This window comes from Trachurus trachurus, assembly GCF_905171665.1.
Source record: "Trachurus trachurus genome assembly, chromosome: 3".
Classification (NCBI taxonomy): Eukaryota; Metazoa; Chordata; class Actinopteri; order Carangiformes; family Carangidae; genus Trachurus; species Trachurus trachurus.
The window spans coordinates 34,217,541-34,234,395 of record NC_139893.1 but is presented as its reverse complement, the minus strand read 5'-3'; the positions used below and the strand labels follow the sequence as shown (position 1 = coordinate 34,234,395).

The 16,855-nt window shown below is 42.6% G+C and overlaps 1 protein-coding gene across 1 annotated transcript; it reads right to left on the bottom strand.

Annotated features, from left to right (window-relative positions):
• Window positions 1–65: 65 nt before the first annotated feature.
• LOC311007089 (histone-binding protein RBBP7) lies at window positions 66–11,845 on the bottom strand. Its single transcript, XM_084000176.1, has 13 exons — window positions 11,690–11,845; window positions 10,914–11,058; window positions 10,242–10,387; window positions 9,076–9,126; window positions 8,286–8,459; window positions 8,078–8,193; window positions 6,322–6,482; window positions 4,497–4,623; window positions 4,307–4,384; window positions 1,771–1,847; window positions 1,636–1,693; window positions 1,376–1,486; window positions 66–789 (listed from the first exon to the last, which is right to left on the bottom strand). The coding sequence occupies exons 1-13, from the start codon at window positions 11,703–11,705 to the stop codon at window positions 718–720; spliced, it is 1,332 nt and encodes a 443-aa protein (XP_083856302.1). The 5' UTR covers window positions 11,706–11,845; the 3' UTR covers window positions 66–717.
• Between the last annotated feature and the right edge of the window lie 5,010 nt (window positions 11,846–16,855).

Below are 16,855 nucleotides of genomic sequence, written 5' to 3'. Positions count from 1 at the left end.
TGTGGTGGTCTTCAGTCGAGTTTATTTGAATAAACAAGAAACCTTTTTGAAAAGTTACAAAAAGTTTTATTTTAATTTTGCATCACGTAACAACAGGAAGAGGCGTTTCCCTTGAGTGCACTGATTTAGTCCCACACCTTGACTTGAGCCAAATACTGACTGTTAATAATGAACAGGGGCAAATACACCAGGGAATGCTTCATCAGAAGGACAGCGCTGACATGTCGCCAAGAGAGGAATCACGGGAACAAAAGTAGAGGTGTGAAAGAAAAGCTGTAAACAGAGGGATGGAGGTCGGGTTCAGTGCTCAGGTGTCTTCTGTCGTCCTACTCTGTGGTTTCCTTGTGACTCGCCAGTCAAATTGTAAAACACCACTTCATTTTCCTCATGTGCTACTTTGTGCATTTTAGGATTTTTTTTTGCTCCTTTAAATTCTCCAAACATTGGAGAAACGACCTGAGTGCCACATTTCAAATCTTATTACAAGTGCTAACATTCTGTCTGTTACCCGGGCCACAGTGACGTCTGAGCAAGATAAGACTGAATCCAACTGTTAGCGAGACTGGAGTCCATGCTGCCTCTGGCCGTCCACACCGGTCATCTGTGTGGAGCCAGATTCACTTTGCACTTGAGTTAAGCCGGAGAGAGAGGTGAAGGTCTGAAGCCCAGGGAGGAGAGAGGGGGTCGTGCTTGGACAAAGTTTGATGCCGAGCTGGGTTAAGATCCCTGCGCCTCCAGCTCTGATGCGGGGGTGTTGTCCGGCTCCTCGTCATTGTAGATGTTTTCCGCCTATGGCAACAGGGAAAAGACAGATTCAACATTAATGTACACACTCTCTTAAGTGACATCACAAATATAGTTTGAATCATCCAAATGTGTGTGTGGGGGGGAAGCAGAATGCAAATCATTTACATTATTCATATTTGACAACATTCTGCTGTGACAGAAGCCACAGCTTTCTGGTGCAGCTCTTCATGAAAACTCTAAACTGCTGCCCAGGGTTATTACAGTTCACTAAAACTAGCAGTGACATATTTTTTTTAGTAAACTGAAATTAAAATCAAAGACAAATATTTCAAAAATAAAAAACTAGAATGAACAATGTAAAACTAAACTGAATGTCAGATAATATCAGCTTTGTTTTAAACTGAAATAAAATTAATTATGAACTACTGTGCAGAGAAGCTCAACAGTGAAGAACCTGTCCAACCTGGAGGTGGACATCTGCAGCACAAGACCAGGACTGCTCCAAACTTCCTCCTGAACATCTAACCGTGGATATCAACATGTGGCTGTGTGGCCCAGAGGCCTGTCAGCTGGGAGCTCAAATGATTCAATACATTGATTGAACATGTGAACCGAACCCTGGACTCACCATCTGCCAAACTTGCATGATGTTGTCCTCGGACACGGAACAGATGACCCAGGGCTCGTTGGGGTTCCAGGAGAAGTCGGAGATCTTGGCCGTGTGGCCTCCATGGATAAACTGATGTGGACAGAAACTCGAGTTGAAACTTGCACGAGACAAACATGACCAGCATTCTCCGTTTACAACGCAGTTTGAGTTGAAGAAGGCTGTGTGACATAATAAGGACCTGGTGAAGGAATGTGCTGTAACCACTGGAGCCCACTTACCAACAGCTCTGGAGGACCGTCCTCAGCATCTTCTGCCGACTGCTCTTCCCCAATTTTACTAGAGAGAAAGACAGACTGTGTTTGTTTTGCTTCATATGAATCAGTGGATTAGAAGACGTGGTGGCCAGCTCCTACCTGAGGTCCCAGACGTTGAGACGTCGGTCGGTGCCACTGGAGGCAAGGATCGTCTCATTGTGAGGAGACCATTGTACCTAATGAACAGACAGTTGACATTAAGATATTTAGGGGTGGGGGGGCTCATAGAAATATGTATTGTTCTGTACTACAGGCATGACAAAGCATCATGCTTTCACTTGTCTGCTGATTTATTTACAAGACAGAATGCTTGCATAGAAATATTAGAACAAGTGTGAGCAAGCTGATGGCACACAGGAATGAGAGAGGAGGTAGCAGTACAGAGTATTCCAGAGAGAGAGAAAACTTAAAGGGATAGTTCAACATTTTGACAAATTTGCCTATTGCCATAATCTCTATAGCAGGGGTCGGCAACCCTAGGCACGCGTGCCACGGTTGGCACGCGGCGGCATAATCATTGGCACGCTGGCACACCGCTACCAGCTCACGAGTCAGAGTTTTTTTTTTTTTTTTTTCCGGGCTTTCTGCGCATTTTATTTTGAAAGGACAGCTGGAGCGAGACAAGGGCTACGCTGCCTCCCTTTGCGTAACTCTACTAAGTGTGAGCGGCACGTACGTTCACGTTGCCTTCGTGAATCGTAAACAAACAGACGCCCCCTCGGTTTTAGCGTCCAGCAGTTTAGCGGCTAATTCAACTGCAGTGATGGATAACTGTACCGGAGAGGCTCAACAACGCAATGAGCTTAATTTGAGGAATAAACAGCTGCTTTTACCTGACGGAGACCGACGCCTGAGCTACGGTAGCTAACAGCTAGCAGCTTTTACGTAGTTACTTTCTCTCCCTCCCTCCCTCCCTCTCTTACACAGGCACACACACACCTGGTTGTCTGTCACATCTGTTGTAAACCTTGTAATAACAGCTTGTTGAGTACAGTTAACATTATTGTTGCTTCGGTTTGAGTGTGGATTAATTCTTAACGGTTTGTTGTGTAATGTGAGTGGTGGTCCTGGTCCATTGTCGTGATCCTGTTATTGATGAGTTGTGTTTTAATAACAGCTGATGTGTGTAAGTTACTGTAACGTTAGATGGCGTGGATTGTGATGAGAAGGTGTTGCACACATTCTGCAAACCATTGTGCAAAACCTGTTTGTTGTGACTTTCTTGCGTGATAAGCTGATGTGCCGAATACCCCCGCCCCCGTCCCCCCTGCCCCCCCAGTCGTCTGTGATCGCCTGCCTCCCCTGTCCTGGAGGTCACCGCACGTCACTGGTGGAATCGAACCCAGGGTCGCTGCAGCGCTGAATGCAAGACGCCCGCGGCTCGGCGTATAATCAGAGATTCAATCAATGCCGGTGAGCGGCCTGACGCTGCGTCGTTAACGCCGCCGCTGCTAGAGTCGGGCCAGACGCACTGTTACCGTACCGACGAGCTACGTGTCCCCTTTTAATCTCCTCTCCTTCAGCCTCACGTTCTCACCCCAGCTGTTCTGTTACCAATAAACCTGACGATGACGCTGCAACCCAACTACACAGCTGTTAAATGATTGGCTGCTTGTTTGTCACTCACAGTGTCCAGATTGTCCAGCCAGGTCTGTGAAATGTTGTGACTGTTTCATTCTGAGTGATATTCAGGATGCACTGTAGTCTCTGTTTCAGCATTTTCCTCCCACTGCAATATAATATAATAGGCTAAGTTTTTGAAAAGCAGTGTTGTGAATAATGAGAAAATATCTTCAAAATATGATTAGATGTGGGCTATATTAAATTATTTTATCTATCCATATATACAAAAACAACATAACTGGGTCGGGCATGTTGTTTTTGTATTTTTTGTCACACTGTTTTATTGTAGTGGCACACTCATTGACAAGAAAATTTCAAATTGGCACTCCATGTCACAAAGGTTGCCTACCCCTGCTCTATAGTCATAGCAGTAGGTTCATTACCTTTAATTATCGGTGCATGTTGTTTTGAGATCGGCGGGGCAGAGACGTGAGCTGCTCAGTGAACACAATGGAGGTGAACGGTACAGGTCCCCTGTCCCTCATCAAACTCATCAAATACACAATCCAACAACTCAAAAACGCTCTAGCGGACAAGTTGTGACCTGCACATTCACCACACTATGAGATAATAATGTCACATTATGTAACATTAGAACACACAGCAAATACTCGGAACTACTTGCGGAGCGCCCAGCAGTTGTGGAGCTCCGGCTCTGCATTTGCCTTCAAAACAACTCTGTCTCACAATGTTACATTATTATTATTCATAGCGTGGTGAATGTGCAGTTTACAACTTGTCCACCAGAGTGTTTTGGAGTTGTTGGATTGTGTATTTGATGAGTTTGATGAGGGACAGGGAACCTGTACCGTTCATCTTTATTGTGTTCACTGAGCAGCTCACGTCTCTGCCCCGCCGATCTAAAAACAACATGCACCGATAATTAAAGGTAATTAACCTACTATGACTATAGAGATTATGGCAATAGGAGAATTTGCTAAAATGTTGAACCACCCCTTTAAGCTTGTCATAGGTCCAATGGTGTGTGTGCTAGGAAGTATTTTAATCTCACCTGGAAGATTTCATCTTTGTGGGACTCAAAAGAGTGGAGCTTCAGCTTGAGGTTTCTTAAATCCCACAGAGCTACGGTCTGAGAAACAACACAGTCTCAGCATTAGGTCAGTTCATTCCTTTATCTGGGCTTTGTTAGTCACAGTATGTTCACCCTCGTTCAGAGCCGAGTGTGTCTGTGCTGCTCCCACCTTGTCAGCAGAACCAGTGGCCAGGATGAACTCGCTGTAGGGGTTGAAGCTCAGACAGTTGACCTCAGCAGTGTGGGCGTCCACCGCGTGGCTGGCTTTGGATGTGTTGTTGGACCGAGTGTCCCATCTGGTGGTGGACGGAGGAGGGCGAGAGGCAGCGTCAACAATACAACTCACTGAGCACTTTGTTAGCCGCGTTGGCTGTTATCCAATCAGCCAATCACGTGGCAGCTGGAGGTACAGGTGAGCAGCCTTGGTCAATGTTCACATCAAACGTCAGAATCTCAGTGGCTCTGATGACATTGCTGGTGTCAGACACTGTTTGACTGTTAAGTAAAACAGCAGCAGCTCTGTGTTGATGAGAGGTCAGAGGAGAAGGGACTAGTGGACAGAAAAGCTTCATTCACGGAGGCTGTCTTTACACTTAAACAACAAATTGGAATTGGGCATCAAGGCTATATCCAATTTTTTTTTGACTGTCTGTTTACATACATGTTCTATCAGAAGTGACCCATATCTGATATCTGCATTTACACCTGCTTTACGTGTGTGAAGCAACCCACTGAATAGGAAATGAGCTAGTGAATTCTTTTCTAAAGACGGGAGATTTATTAGGTCACGTTATAATTCCATAATAATTATAAACTATGGTGAGTCTGGTGGTCGCATTGCCAGGAGAGATCCGATCTGTCTGTTCAGACTACAGACATATTGGCAGATATCAGATTTGTATCTGATTCAGTTCCACATATAACGGGGGTCTGACAATATCCAATTCCATGTGTTTTTTCCCGTTTACACGTTCATGTTAAAGATCCGATCTGTGCCACTTGAGGAAGAAATTAGAATTGGGTCACTTGAACCATGCAGTGTAAAGACAGCCTTAGATAACCTCTCTTTAATAGTGATAGTTCAACATTTTGGCAAATTGGCCCAATGCCATAATCCCTATAGTTTTAGCAGTAGGTTCGTTACCTTTATTTGTCAGTACAAGCTATTTTTAGAACGGCGGTGCAGAGCTGCGAGCTGCTCAGAGCTACGCTATGGAGGCTAATGGGATTTCTTGGTTTCCCTTATCAAAGTCATCAAATACACAATCCGACAACTCCAAAACACTCTGGTGGACAAGTTGTGACCTGCACATTCACCACGCTATGAGATAATAACGGAACGTTACGAGACAGAGTTGTTTTCGAGGTTAAATACAGAGACTGCTTGCTGAAAAGCTGATGCACGTTGCCTTCAGGGACAGTTTTTCAGCAAGCAGTCTCTGTATTTAACCTCGAAAACAACTCTGTCTCGTAACGTTCCGTTATTATCTCATAGCGTGGTGAATGTGCAGGTCACAACTTGTCCACCAGAGTGTTTTGCCGTGTCGCTGTTCTAAAAATAGCTTGCACCGACAATTAAAGGTAACAAACCTACTCCTCTATGACTATAGCGATTATGGCAATGGACCAATTTGCCAAACTGTTGAACTATCCCTTTAAAAGTGACCAGAAGAGCATCAGAGCAAACAACAAGGCCAACTGTCACCATGAACTGAACCCTGAGTGTGCCGAGGACACACACACACTCACCAATACTAGACAGCTCAAGACCTGATCTCATGGCTAGAGATTTGTGCTGAGGCAGCAGATGGTCACATCAGAGTCATGGACTCCACCTGTAGCGCTGGTGTCATGGTCTGAACACCACAGTCTGTCCTCTGGTTTTTGCATAATCAGTTCATGGCACAAGTTAGGGGATTTGATTTGGTTAGAAAGAAAAAAAGAAATGAAGCATTTTAAAGCCTCCAAAGCAGCCAGTAGCAGGAACCACTTACATCATGAGCTTCTGGTCATCGGCCACTGAGCCAAACAGGGATTCGTGGAGCAGATGCCAGGAAACGTCCTCCACCACTGCTGTGTGTCCGGTGAAGATGGTCTTGGCATCCACAACCTTCCCTTCCTTTGGGCCGCTCCCGATGTCCCACAGGCAGATGGTCTGGAGAGGAACGACATGGGGAGTAGTAGTGATGTACACTTTCCTTCTCCCCCTGCTAAATTGATCTGTTACAAGTTGGGAAAACACTACATGGCCAACACAGCCACAGTTTGCCTTTGTTTATTTGCACAATGGCCTTCAAATCTCTGGCTGTAGTAATGGCCAATTAGGAGAAGAGACCTGGGCCTTTAATGGTCTGCAGGACTGACCCTGCCCATCAAACTACATGAGATCAACCAGGAACCACACTCATTTACTTGTGAGGCTTCTTTTTTTAATTGCATGAAATGATCTTGATTTGTTTTTATTTAGAAACAGTGTGCTACCGTCACACTGACTGATATGAGTGACGTGTGAACTCGGAGTCGCCTGCTGGGCGTCTGATGACTCGTTCAGAGGTTTGCAACTATTTTAGGTCTAAAAGAAGGAATCTGAAGATTTGCTTTTTAATGTCTCCTGTTTTGCAGTAGTTCTGTCTGTCGCCGCATCGCTACGGCAACAATGAATGGGAGCGGACTGATCTTACCCTGTTTAGACTGTTTACATCCCACAAAACCCCTTTTTTTCCCCACAGACAACGTCAGATGTCTTCAAACATACACAGCGGGGTTTGTTTACTTCAAGAAAGACGACATTTTGTAAACGGAGCTGTAGTACAAAGTCTCGCGAGACTTTGACGGATCAGTGTGTTTACAGCTCGTCCGAAGCTCCCGTTCGTTTTATCGACAAAGGAATATCAACTCAGCAACGTCTTGGTAGCAGTCAGAGTAAGTCTGGATGTTGTTTATTCTACCTGTAAATATACTGAGCACATCAACTCGACTCTCGCGCGAGACTTCGTATTACAGCTATGTTTACAATCATTTCGTCTTTCTTGAAGTGAACAAACCCCTCAGTGTATGTTCGAAGCCATCTGACGCTGTCTGTGGAAGAAATTGGGTTTTGAGGGATGTAAACAGCCTAAACGGGTAAGATAAAACAGTTGAATTTGTCCAGAATTGTCCTTTAAAGGGATAGTAGCATTTTTTGTTGTATGATCTACAAATAGCCCCCAAGTACTTTAATTGCAGTAGAAGACTCTCTGCACTCCTCCTGTTAGCAACGCCAGCCCATAGCCCTGCCCAGAGATTTACAACATACAGTGTTGTGAACAGACCCAAAGAAACAGCCTATTTTCATGGCCTAAAAAAGGTTTTACCTGAAAAAACACAGTTCCATTGTTCGCTATATAGTATAATTTTTTTTCAGCCCTTCAAAGTGCAGGAAAAACGCAGTTCCTATTTGGACCTAACCAACTGCTGATCGGCGGGCGCTAACCCTGGGCGGAGGGATACGTGAGTTGGTTAGTTACTTTTAAAAAATGCTACCATCCCTTTAAGCATGTACAGGCTCACAATGTTTCCAAAAACAGGAAGACATTTCCTGATGACCAATACAGGACTGTCAGACAGGACAGGAGATGTTTGTCACACAACAGTTCTTGTCAAAGATGTAAACAGTCGTACAGAATGGTTGATGTGTAAACAAAAAGCTCTTGGCATTCAGAGTCCACAGTAGAGAACCCCCACCCATCTTATCTGATCCCTGTCACTTACATGGTCATCAGAGGCACTGAGCAGATTCCCACTGAGGTTGGGATTCCAAGAAAGACCATATCCTTCTTTCTGGTGACCTTTCAGCCTTAGGTCAGGGTTACACTCCCCACTGGGATCTGAAACACAGAGAGAGACACTGCCTTCACCCACTGTCATCTGTGTGATTCACTGTGTGAGTCACAACATCTTGGCAGTGCAGTGATCCCACCTGGCTTAGGTGGGTGTTTGGTGTAGTCAAAGACCAGCACGTCAGATGTGGGAGTCTTGGTGGCGATGATGAAGGGATTCTGGGGCATGTAGCGGGCTCGGTTCACCTCCCCCTCATGGTTGATCTTGATTTCAATCTCTATTTTCCCACTTACTGAACCAAATCCACCAAACTCTGAAAAGAGACCAGAATTATACCATGAACATTAACAAGTTGACCGTCTATGTTACCTCAGATGCATAATGTATTAATAACCTAGTAATAATCTGAAACTAAAAAGGTGAACAATATCTGCATTAATGGCTGCTGCAGACAGCAGCATGTTCTTCAGCACTGCCAAACAGATGCTGTGTTTTTCAATAAGGAGTTATTCATCTACATATTTTGAATGAATGAATTTATTTCAAATGTGTCTATAATTAAAAAAATATATATATATATTTATAAGAATCATCAAATCATAATATATACACAGGTTGAAAAATAATATTATAATAAAATGCTCTCTTCAAAGCCACATTTTGCCATTTTTGACAGTGTAAATATCTTTTTTCATCTAATCACACATGTGCAAAATGCAAATTTGCTGAATTTATTTGTTTCATGTTGGAAAACGAGGAGGGAGAGAGACTAAGTCGGCAGTGTGTTACTGTTTTGCATCTCTTAACGCCAACAATGATAAAAATGAATTTGTGTCCTCCTGCACCAGGGGCAACATCACTTAGGTCAAGGAGAAGAAAAAAAAAAAGAGAAATTCTGAAGCTGTAATAATGATATTTAATTTACTGACCAGTGTCCATGCCCTTTATTTCATGCATTTGTTCAGTTGTGGTTGAGCCTGAAATAAAATTTGTACATTGAAATTTCTGTAAGTTGTTCGTTTATTACCAAAGCATTTATCAGCAATTCAGTTAAAATGTGAATAACTTTGTTGGAGGTCGACTCAAGGGTGTGCACCTAAACTTCCTGCTTGTGCTCCTACACTAGTCTTCCTAGAAAAACGTTAAGTTTAAAGCCCTGTTCTTTACTGCAGGGATGGATGGAACACTATTCTTTCTTTTTGTCACCACCCAGCTACCGACCACAGGTGAGCGCTGGAATCTAGATCAACTGGAAAACCAAAAGGGCTTCCACTCAACACTAGAGTGTAACTTTAGAAAAATAAACCTGTTGATATAGAAATGATGTGTCTTGTCCTTCTTCTTGTTCCTTGCATTTTTAACATTGATCACATTGATTATTATTTCAGTATAACCTATAAAATAACTGTAAAATGTTGAAGCATTGTCCTGTGTTTGATCTCTTGTGTTGGCAGAGATACTGAGGGTTCTTTTCCATTTGACATTCAGTCAGCCTGGGCATTGTTGTGTTTGACAGCTATTGAGGTCAGGGCATGTAGTCACCCACCGTTCAACAAGGAAGAATATAGTACACTACAGTTTGCATTTTCTAAAGAAAGATAGCAGCTACACATTAATGTATAAAGATGTTAACTAGTACAACTTCAGAGTAGGACGTGACAACAAGTTGATGTTCAGTTTACCTTAAAAACTCTTCATAGGCCACATTAAGATACTTATACACATACAAGGCAACAAAGAGCACTGAGCCATCAGCACCCTCACACACAGCGGGGGGACACATCAACATACCTGCTGGAAGACAGAAGAAGACAATTTCAGCACACAGGCAGAATGGAATATGGAATATATAATACTTTGGTATTAACTCAATTTGTTCCCTCACTGTAGAAAATGGCATGTAAACCAGTTTTAGACAAGGACAACTCCAGAACAGGGAATTGTTGAGGGTGAAACCTGACTTGTTGCTTTGGGGGAACTGATCTCTTAGTGGTCAACTTGGAAACAAATGCAATGGGGGGAGGGGGGGGGGGGGGGGGGGGGGGGGGGGGGCAATAAGATATATTAAGATGCGTTTGAAAAGTGTTCCACTAACCTCCTTTCTCACTGTCGTAGTGCGAGGCATCAAACTGGGCGTCATCGTTCGGTACCTGGACACTGGCAATCACAAGGTGGTTCTGCTCATCTGATGTATGGGTCCCAAGAACCAGCCTGTGGACAGCGTAGTCCTTCCCCTCTGGCCTAAAGAGATTTGCAAAAATGACAGAAGTTAAATTTGTACACAGCAGGACAAATGGCTTTGCCTTTCAGTTTAATGTCCGAGGTGGGAGGAGTAGAATTCTCAACACTGCTTCAACTACAGCTTGGCTGAATATGTGATGGTTCTAGTCTATTGACAGACTTATTCATTTTATTTGTAAAGGGCCGATGCACAATATTAAACATTAATGTTACAATTTGATGCACTGTGCCAGAGTGAGCTAAGAGCAAATTTACATCTGCAATCACTTTGTAGGCCACAAATGCAACAATTCTTCAGTTTCATTTTAATGCTGCAAACTGAGCTGCAGTTCTTCATGTCATGTGGCCGTGGTGGTTGTCACACAGACAGCCGACTGGCCAGAGGCAGTGCAATGGTTTATGGACTCTTCTGAGTCAAAGTGAACAATGTGTGTTAATGGAAATGGGAGGGTACCATGACAGACATCCATCCTCTTTCTTGCTCAGGACTTTGTTTCATAAGTGATGAACAGAAATATGCAAATACCTGCGGACATCTGGAAGCCACTGGACAGTCAGACTGGGCCACTCCAGTGCATGAGTCATCACAAGGTCGTACAGGAAAGGTGTGTTTTTCTTCCAGATCTTGTACTCTTCATTGATGACCCGCTCCTCCACTGCATCATCGTACACTTCAGCACAGCAACACAGGTTAAGTTAAAATCTGCTGCCTCTTTTACACATGCCACCATGGTTACCAGACACTGAGTAACAGCCGGGAGTAAGTGTAACCAGTGTGGTGGTGCTGGTTAAAGTCCGTACCACTGAAATAACACAGGGTCCTGCCAAAGTGACTTTATCAAAGACCAAACAAGCAACACAACATTTAGCCTACTAGCTACACTGGGTGTGTTTTTAAACTACTTAACGTGTTAATAAATGACACTATACAACAGAGGAATCATCTCTGATGGGTTCACAGGTGATGTTTTGCACGCTGCCATTACAGCGTGTCGGTGGGGGGGCTGACCATAACAAGACAACTATTGGTTTTAGTGGGGTAATTTCACTTTGAAGGCTTGGATACACGGATAAACTGTGAAGTTAAAGAACGGAGGTTAGATATGAAGCTCTCTTTGGACTAAAAACCAATAACCAAGCTCCCAGACTGAGTAAAGCCACTGAGTCTGCTGGACTTTACTAAGCTAGCCTGTCATGCTAGCAGCACCAGTGCCCGAGTTAAACGTCCGTGATACGCAGACGAAGCAGCGCACGAGGAGCACAGGCCACTACTTAGTGCGTTTAGTAGTTAGATACCCCTACCCTCTTTATCAGCCATCTTCACACTCCGCGCTGTGCCACGATGCTCGAAAGCAAAGTAACTAGGAAGACGCTAGTTCCTCAGACTGTGTAGCTGTCCTGGCTAGCACCGCTTCAGTGGTACCCCGCTGCATACACGGGACTCCTTCCTTTTCAGCGCCCAATTACTCGGTGTGGACTGCGCAGGCGCCAGGGTGCGGATACCAACGGGGGTCAACGCTGCGCTCTGGTAGCGCAGACTGCGCAAACCTGCTTCAACACCAAGGAAGGTTGGTCTGTGTTAGCCCCATTCCTCAGTCAGAAATAACGTCTGACTTCAAGACGAAAACATCAGCTATGTCACAACTAACTCAGGTCTAAGACCTATGATACCATGGTAATAATATGGTAATATATGGTGAGCAATAGCACAAAGCAATAAAGAACAGGAAAACATGGGTCGTGCTGTAGGCTATGGCTTAACAATGTTGTGGAGAGATCAAAGAAAAGAGAATTTAGTGAAACATTTTCCTCTTTATTATTCCTCTCTTTGCTGAAATTCCTGTGTAAAATAACCTTGTATATTAATTATAAGTCTAGATATCTTTTTGGAAGAATTCAGTAGCCTAGCAGAAAAACTAATAAACAGAGTTCACTGATTGGTTGGATATGAAATTAAGAATAACCACAGTTTTAATACAGACCAGTTGGACATTTCTTTGTGAAACGGCCAGGCCTTGTCAAATGGATAGATAGCACAGGTGATGTTCCTCCTGCATGGCATTTCCACCTGTTGCACCTCAGCCACTTCTTTAAGGTCCTTCCTTTGCTTGGATCCAGTGACTCCGACGGCCTTCAGCAGTTGCTGGGTGGATCTGCCAACAAAGCCTCTGCATCTGACTTCCACAGGGTAGGCACGTGTCTTCCATCCTGCTTCTGTGCATTTTGCAGCTACGTCTCCTTCTTCCTCTCATAGGCTGTTTCTATCCTTTCTTCTCACGGTAGGCCTACTGTGAGCTCTGCCATGATCATTGTCTTGGCGGGGACAGACCACAGGACGATATCTGGCCGTATAGGGAAGTTATGGATATTTCTTGGGGAAATTGAGCTGCTGGTTGAGGTCGACCCTCATCTGCCACCCATGTTGCAGTAGAGACCGCTCTCTCTGGTTGGTGGTTTCTGGTGCGGCTCCTTGTCTAATGAACCGTATCTGCGGTTCAGTGGGTACTGAGCTGGTTTTGTTAGTTTCAGACCTGCGCTCCTCCAACACCTTGGCAAGTGATCTGAGCACCTGGTCATGACACCATCTGTACCGACCTTGGGGGCAAAGCTGATCTGCCACCAGTTAAAATTTGCTGCAAGTTGGGATTTTGAGCATCACAGGGGGCAAGGAAACATGCCAGGAGGGGTGCTCTTATTGCTGTCACCAAGCTGTTCTCTGATGTCCTCTAGCTTCTGGGAGGTGGTCTTAAGCTTCCCAGACTTCTTCACCTCAAGCAGATCTCGAGCATATTTAAACAGATTCTGGAAGAAGCAGACCAGACTAGACCTACAGACCAGTTGGACATTTCTTTGTGAAACTTTAAGGCCTTGCCAGGAAGATGGAGAGATATAATAAACAGTGCTTTACTTTGTCAAAATGTGTTTGCCAAATGTGTAAATTATAAATTATAGTATCCAATTTGCCATTGTATAGGCTTCACCTACTAAGCTCTTTGTGGAAACAGTGCAACATAGGGCTGGGACGATATGTTTTTTTCCCGATTGGATTCTTCTACGATTTTTTGGATGGCGATTTGATTTAAATTGCTATTCTACCATATTGGCGATTTTCTCGATTTTTAGTCTGCATTTTTAACATTTATCTGCACACAAATACTGTAGGAGCCTATACATTAACATACTTCATTATAAAGTGAACTTAAACCCTTTTAAGAACCTGGACTCTCTGTATGTAAAAAAGGCTAACAAATGCACATTGCACAATACTAAAAATATTAAAAATCGATTTAAAAATCGTCAAAAAAGATATTGCGATATTTATGTGAATCGATTTTTTCTCCCACCCCTAGTGCAACATATAATGTAATTCAGAGTGTCCAGAGTTTTTACTCAGAATGGAACAACAAAGCATCCTCAGCAGGAGAAAGGAGATTGCCAGCATAAATGTGCAACTGACAATCCAGCAGAAGTAAATGTAGTCATGTAAACGTAGAGTGATTTACTGGTCCTAGTAAAGTGCTTGCTGAGTGTATAAAATTGTGCATCAACAACTGTAGTTAAAGTAATGTGCAGAACTTGACTCATCTACTACCGTATTTATGACATATTTTATACAATGTACAATTAAAAATGTATGGTTTATAGCATGCTAATGGTGGCATGTTAACTGGTAGCAATTAGCATGGTAAAATTTAAGATCAGTTTATGTGAGACCAAAGTGCTGATATTAGGTCTTTCTGCAAATACTCAGGAAAATTATACATTTTTGTCCCACTGGTTATTAGTCTGGCTTAGTGTCTGTATTTCACACACTGGCAACACTTATGTTTTGTGGTGTATAATAACAATTTCAGCCTCTCTGTGCATTCCAATTAGTTTATTTTGTAAAAGTCTCCTCCATAAACAGCAAAAACAGTTTACTCTAAATTACAAACCTTGAAATTCCAAAACATGTTTCAAAAATGAGCTTAACAAAGGTTTGAAGAGAATAAAAAAGCATGAGTTGAACATACAGAAGTTGTCTTATTCACCAATCATCAAAAAATAAATAGTTCTTTATCTCTAGACAACAGTAGTGGAAGCAAAGTAAAGGCAACTGGCACAGAGATAAGAGACAAAGCATTGGTGTCATCAGTCTAAGTAAGCAGTACCAGGGATAATGACATGGTAATCACACTGTATGTTGTTCACAATGTTTCCGATGAAAAACCACCTTCAGAGCTCAGTGTCCATAAAGTTAATGTGGTTCAGCTTTAGACACAGAGACAAGGCAACAGAAAAAGTGGACTGTGTATTGTTTTACCTCCAAATCTACACATACCAACGAGTATCTGAATTCAAACTAAGAACCAATGGACACTTTGATAAAAAGAATGATCTGGAGTACAACAGCAGGGCATGCCACTATAAAAAGCTTTAAAATATACAGTGATCTAATTCACAGATACACAGAACAGATGTATCACTTCTCCATATAAAGATGAGCTGTTACTTCGAGCAGTCCATGTAGAATAGTGGTCCTATATTCTACCACAAAAGTAAAATATACATCGTTTATAGTGAGTTACAATGTGTAACCCAGTTGTGCACAACACTTCTTACACTTATCTATATTTTTCCATTTGTCTTTTTCTGGATACATAAAAGAGTAACATAGGATAATGTCTGACAGGTACTGAATATTCCACAATTAGTCCCTCCCATAGTTATCCTTGTAAAAAAAGCTATTAAAGCTACAACTAGAGTGATCAGTACACTGCAATACCCAACATATATCATAGACAGTAGGATATATATATATTTATATATATATATATATATGTGTGTGAGGAGGTCTTATCAAATGTGTTTGTACAGAGGAGACGATGAGTTAGACAGTACAGGTGGGCTTTCACGGGACAGTATAAATACTGACTGACTGATGGCTATCTACACTGTGTGATAGTGGGGGAAAAACACGAGCCACCTCAACCCCTGTTTCATCTGACCTGAATGTGACATGTTGTGATGGTGTTATATATCATGTTGCATACAGAGCAGAAATGCACCCATGCTGTATTCTTATTGTGACACAGATTTCACAAACTCCTGTAAAGCGGACCTCCTGAGCACACAGTTAAAGCTGAACATGGCAATAAGAATGATACTTAAGTGAAGTGATATCTCCTCCCCCAGTTGAGCTCAGATTTCTTCTCCATATGGAGCTGATGCTGCCTTTATGTACCCATCACATCATTTACCCTCCTCTTGTTCCGGGCATTCCCTCGCCGTCTATGTATCTAATGTTTCTGTCCTGTTGATCAGTTAAAGCTGTCCTTAGCTCAGCTTCTACTATTCAGAGATCAGTTATGATCTAATAACATCTGTTGCATTATACACACGCACAGACATGTGTGCAAACTAAATTTGTGCATTAAATAACTACCTCAATAGTCTATACCTCCTCTGCGTTTAAAGGCAGCTGTGGCAAGATGAGCAAATAAATTACACTCATTTTGCATCATCTTGAGAAATTTGAAATAGAATATTGTTACAGGAGAAGAGCAGTCCATTTTATGAATAGATCACTACATAGGTGTGTGTAGCAGGTGAGAGAGAAAGAGAGAGAGAGCAGTGAGGCTGCTGACCAGAGCAGAGAGTTAGCATGTTAGTTAGCAGTTAGCAGTGTAGCTGTGAATGTACAGTGTGATCGATTTTAAATAAATTATTATAATTAAATGTAAATTAATGTGACCTTTAGAGATCTCGTCTGTACTATTCATTAGATATGTTCAATGTCTTATTCTAATATCTTCAGGATAGCATGAGGAGGTGGAAACTGCCCAGACTGAGAGCAGAACTAAGCTTACTTATCTGTGAACTTGACTGCAAGATACTTCAGCACAACAGGCCTATCTCCTCATTGGCATCAACAATTCAACCATCTATAACAAAGTGTGTGTGATTATGTGAAAGAAAGAAAGAAAGAGAGAGGGAGAGTGAGAGGGTCTGTGTACTTCGTGGTCATCTGGTTTTGGTTTTGCAATAACAAAACCAAAAACAGAAAATGAACCGTTTCCTGTTTTTTCTTTGATAATACAAAACGGAAAAACACATCGTTATCCATTTTCCATTATACGTTATCTGATTTAATTCGACATGCTTGTAAATGGAAATTGGGAATCAAAACCCTCAGTGGAAAACTCCTTTCTCTATTTCCTGTTAGTTTCATCTCTGTGGCCCAGAGTGGAGCCAGACCCCTCTCAAAATAAAAGCACAGCTCGAATAACGCACCCTCTGGTCTGTGGTTGTGGTGGCTAGCTCGTGGTAAAACTTCCAGGTCACAGAGGAGAAACTAACAAGAAATAGAGAAAAGAGTTTACCACAGAGGTTTTTTCAATTCCCAATTTCCATTTACAAACATGTCAAATTAAATTGGATAATGGAAAATGGACGATTCGTTTTCCGTTTTGTATTATCAAAGAAAAA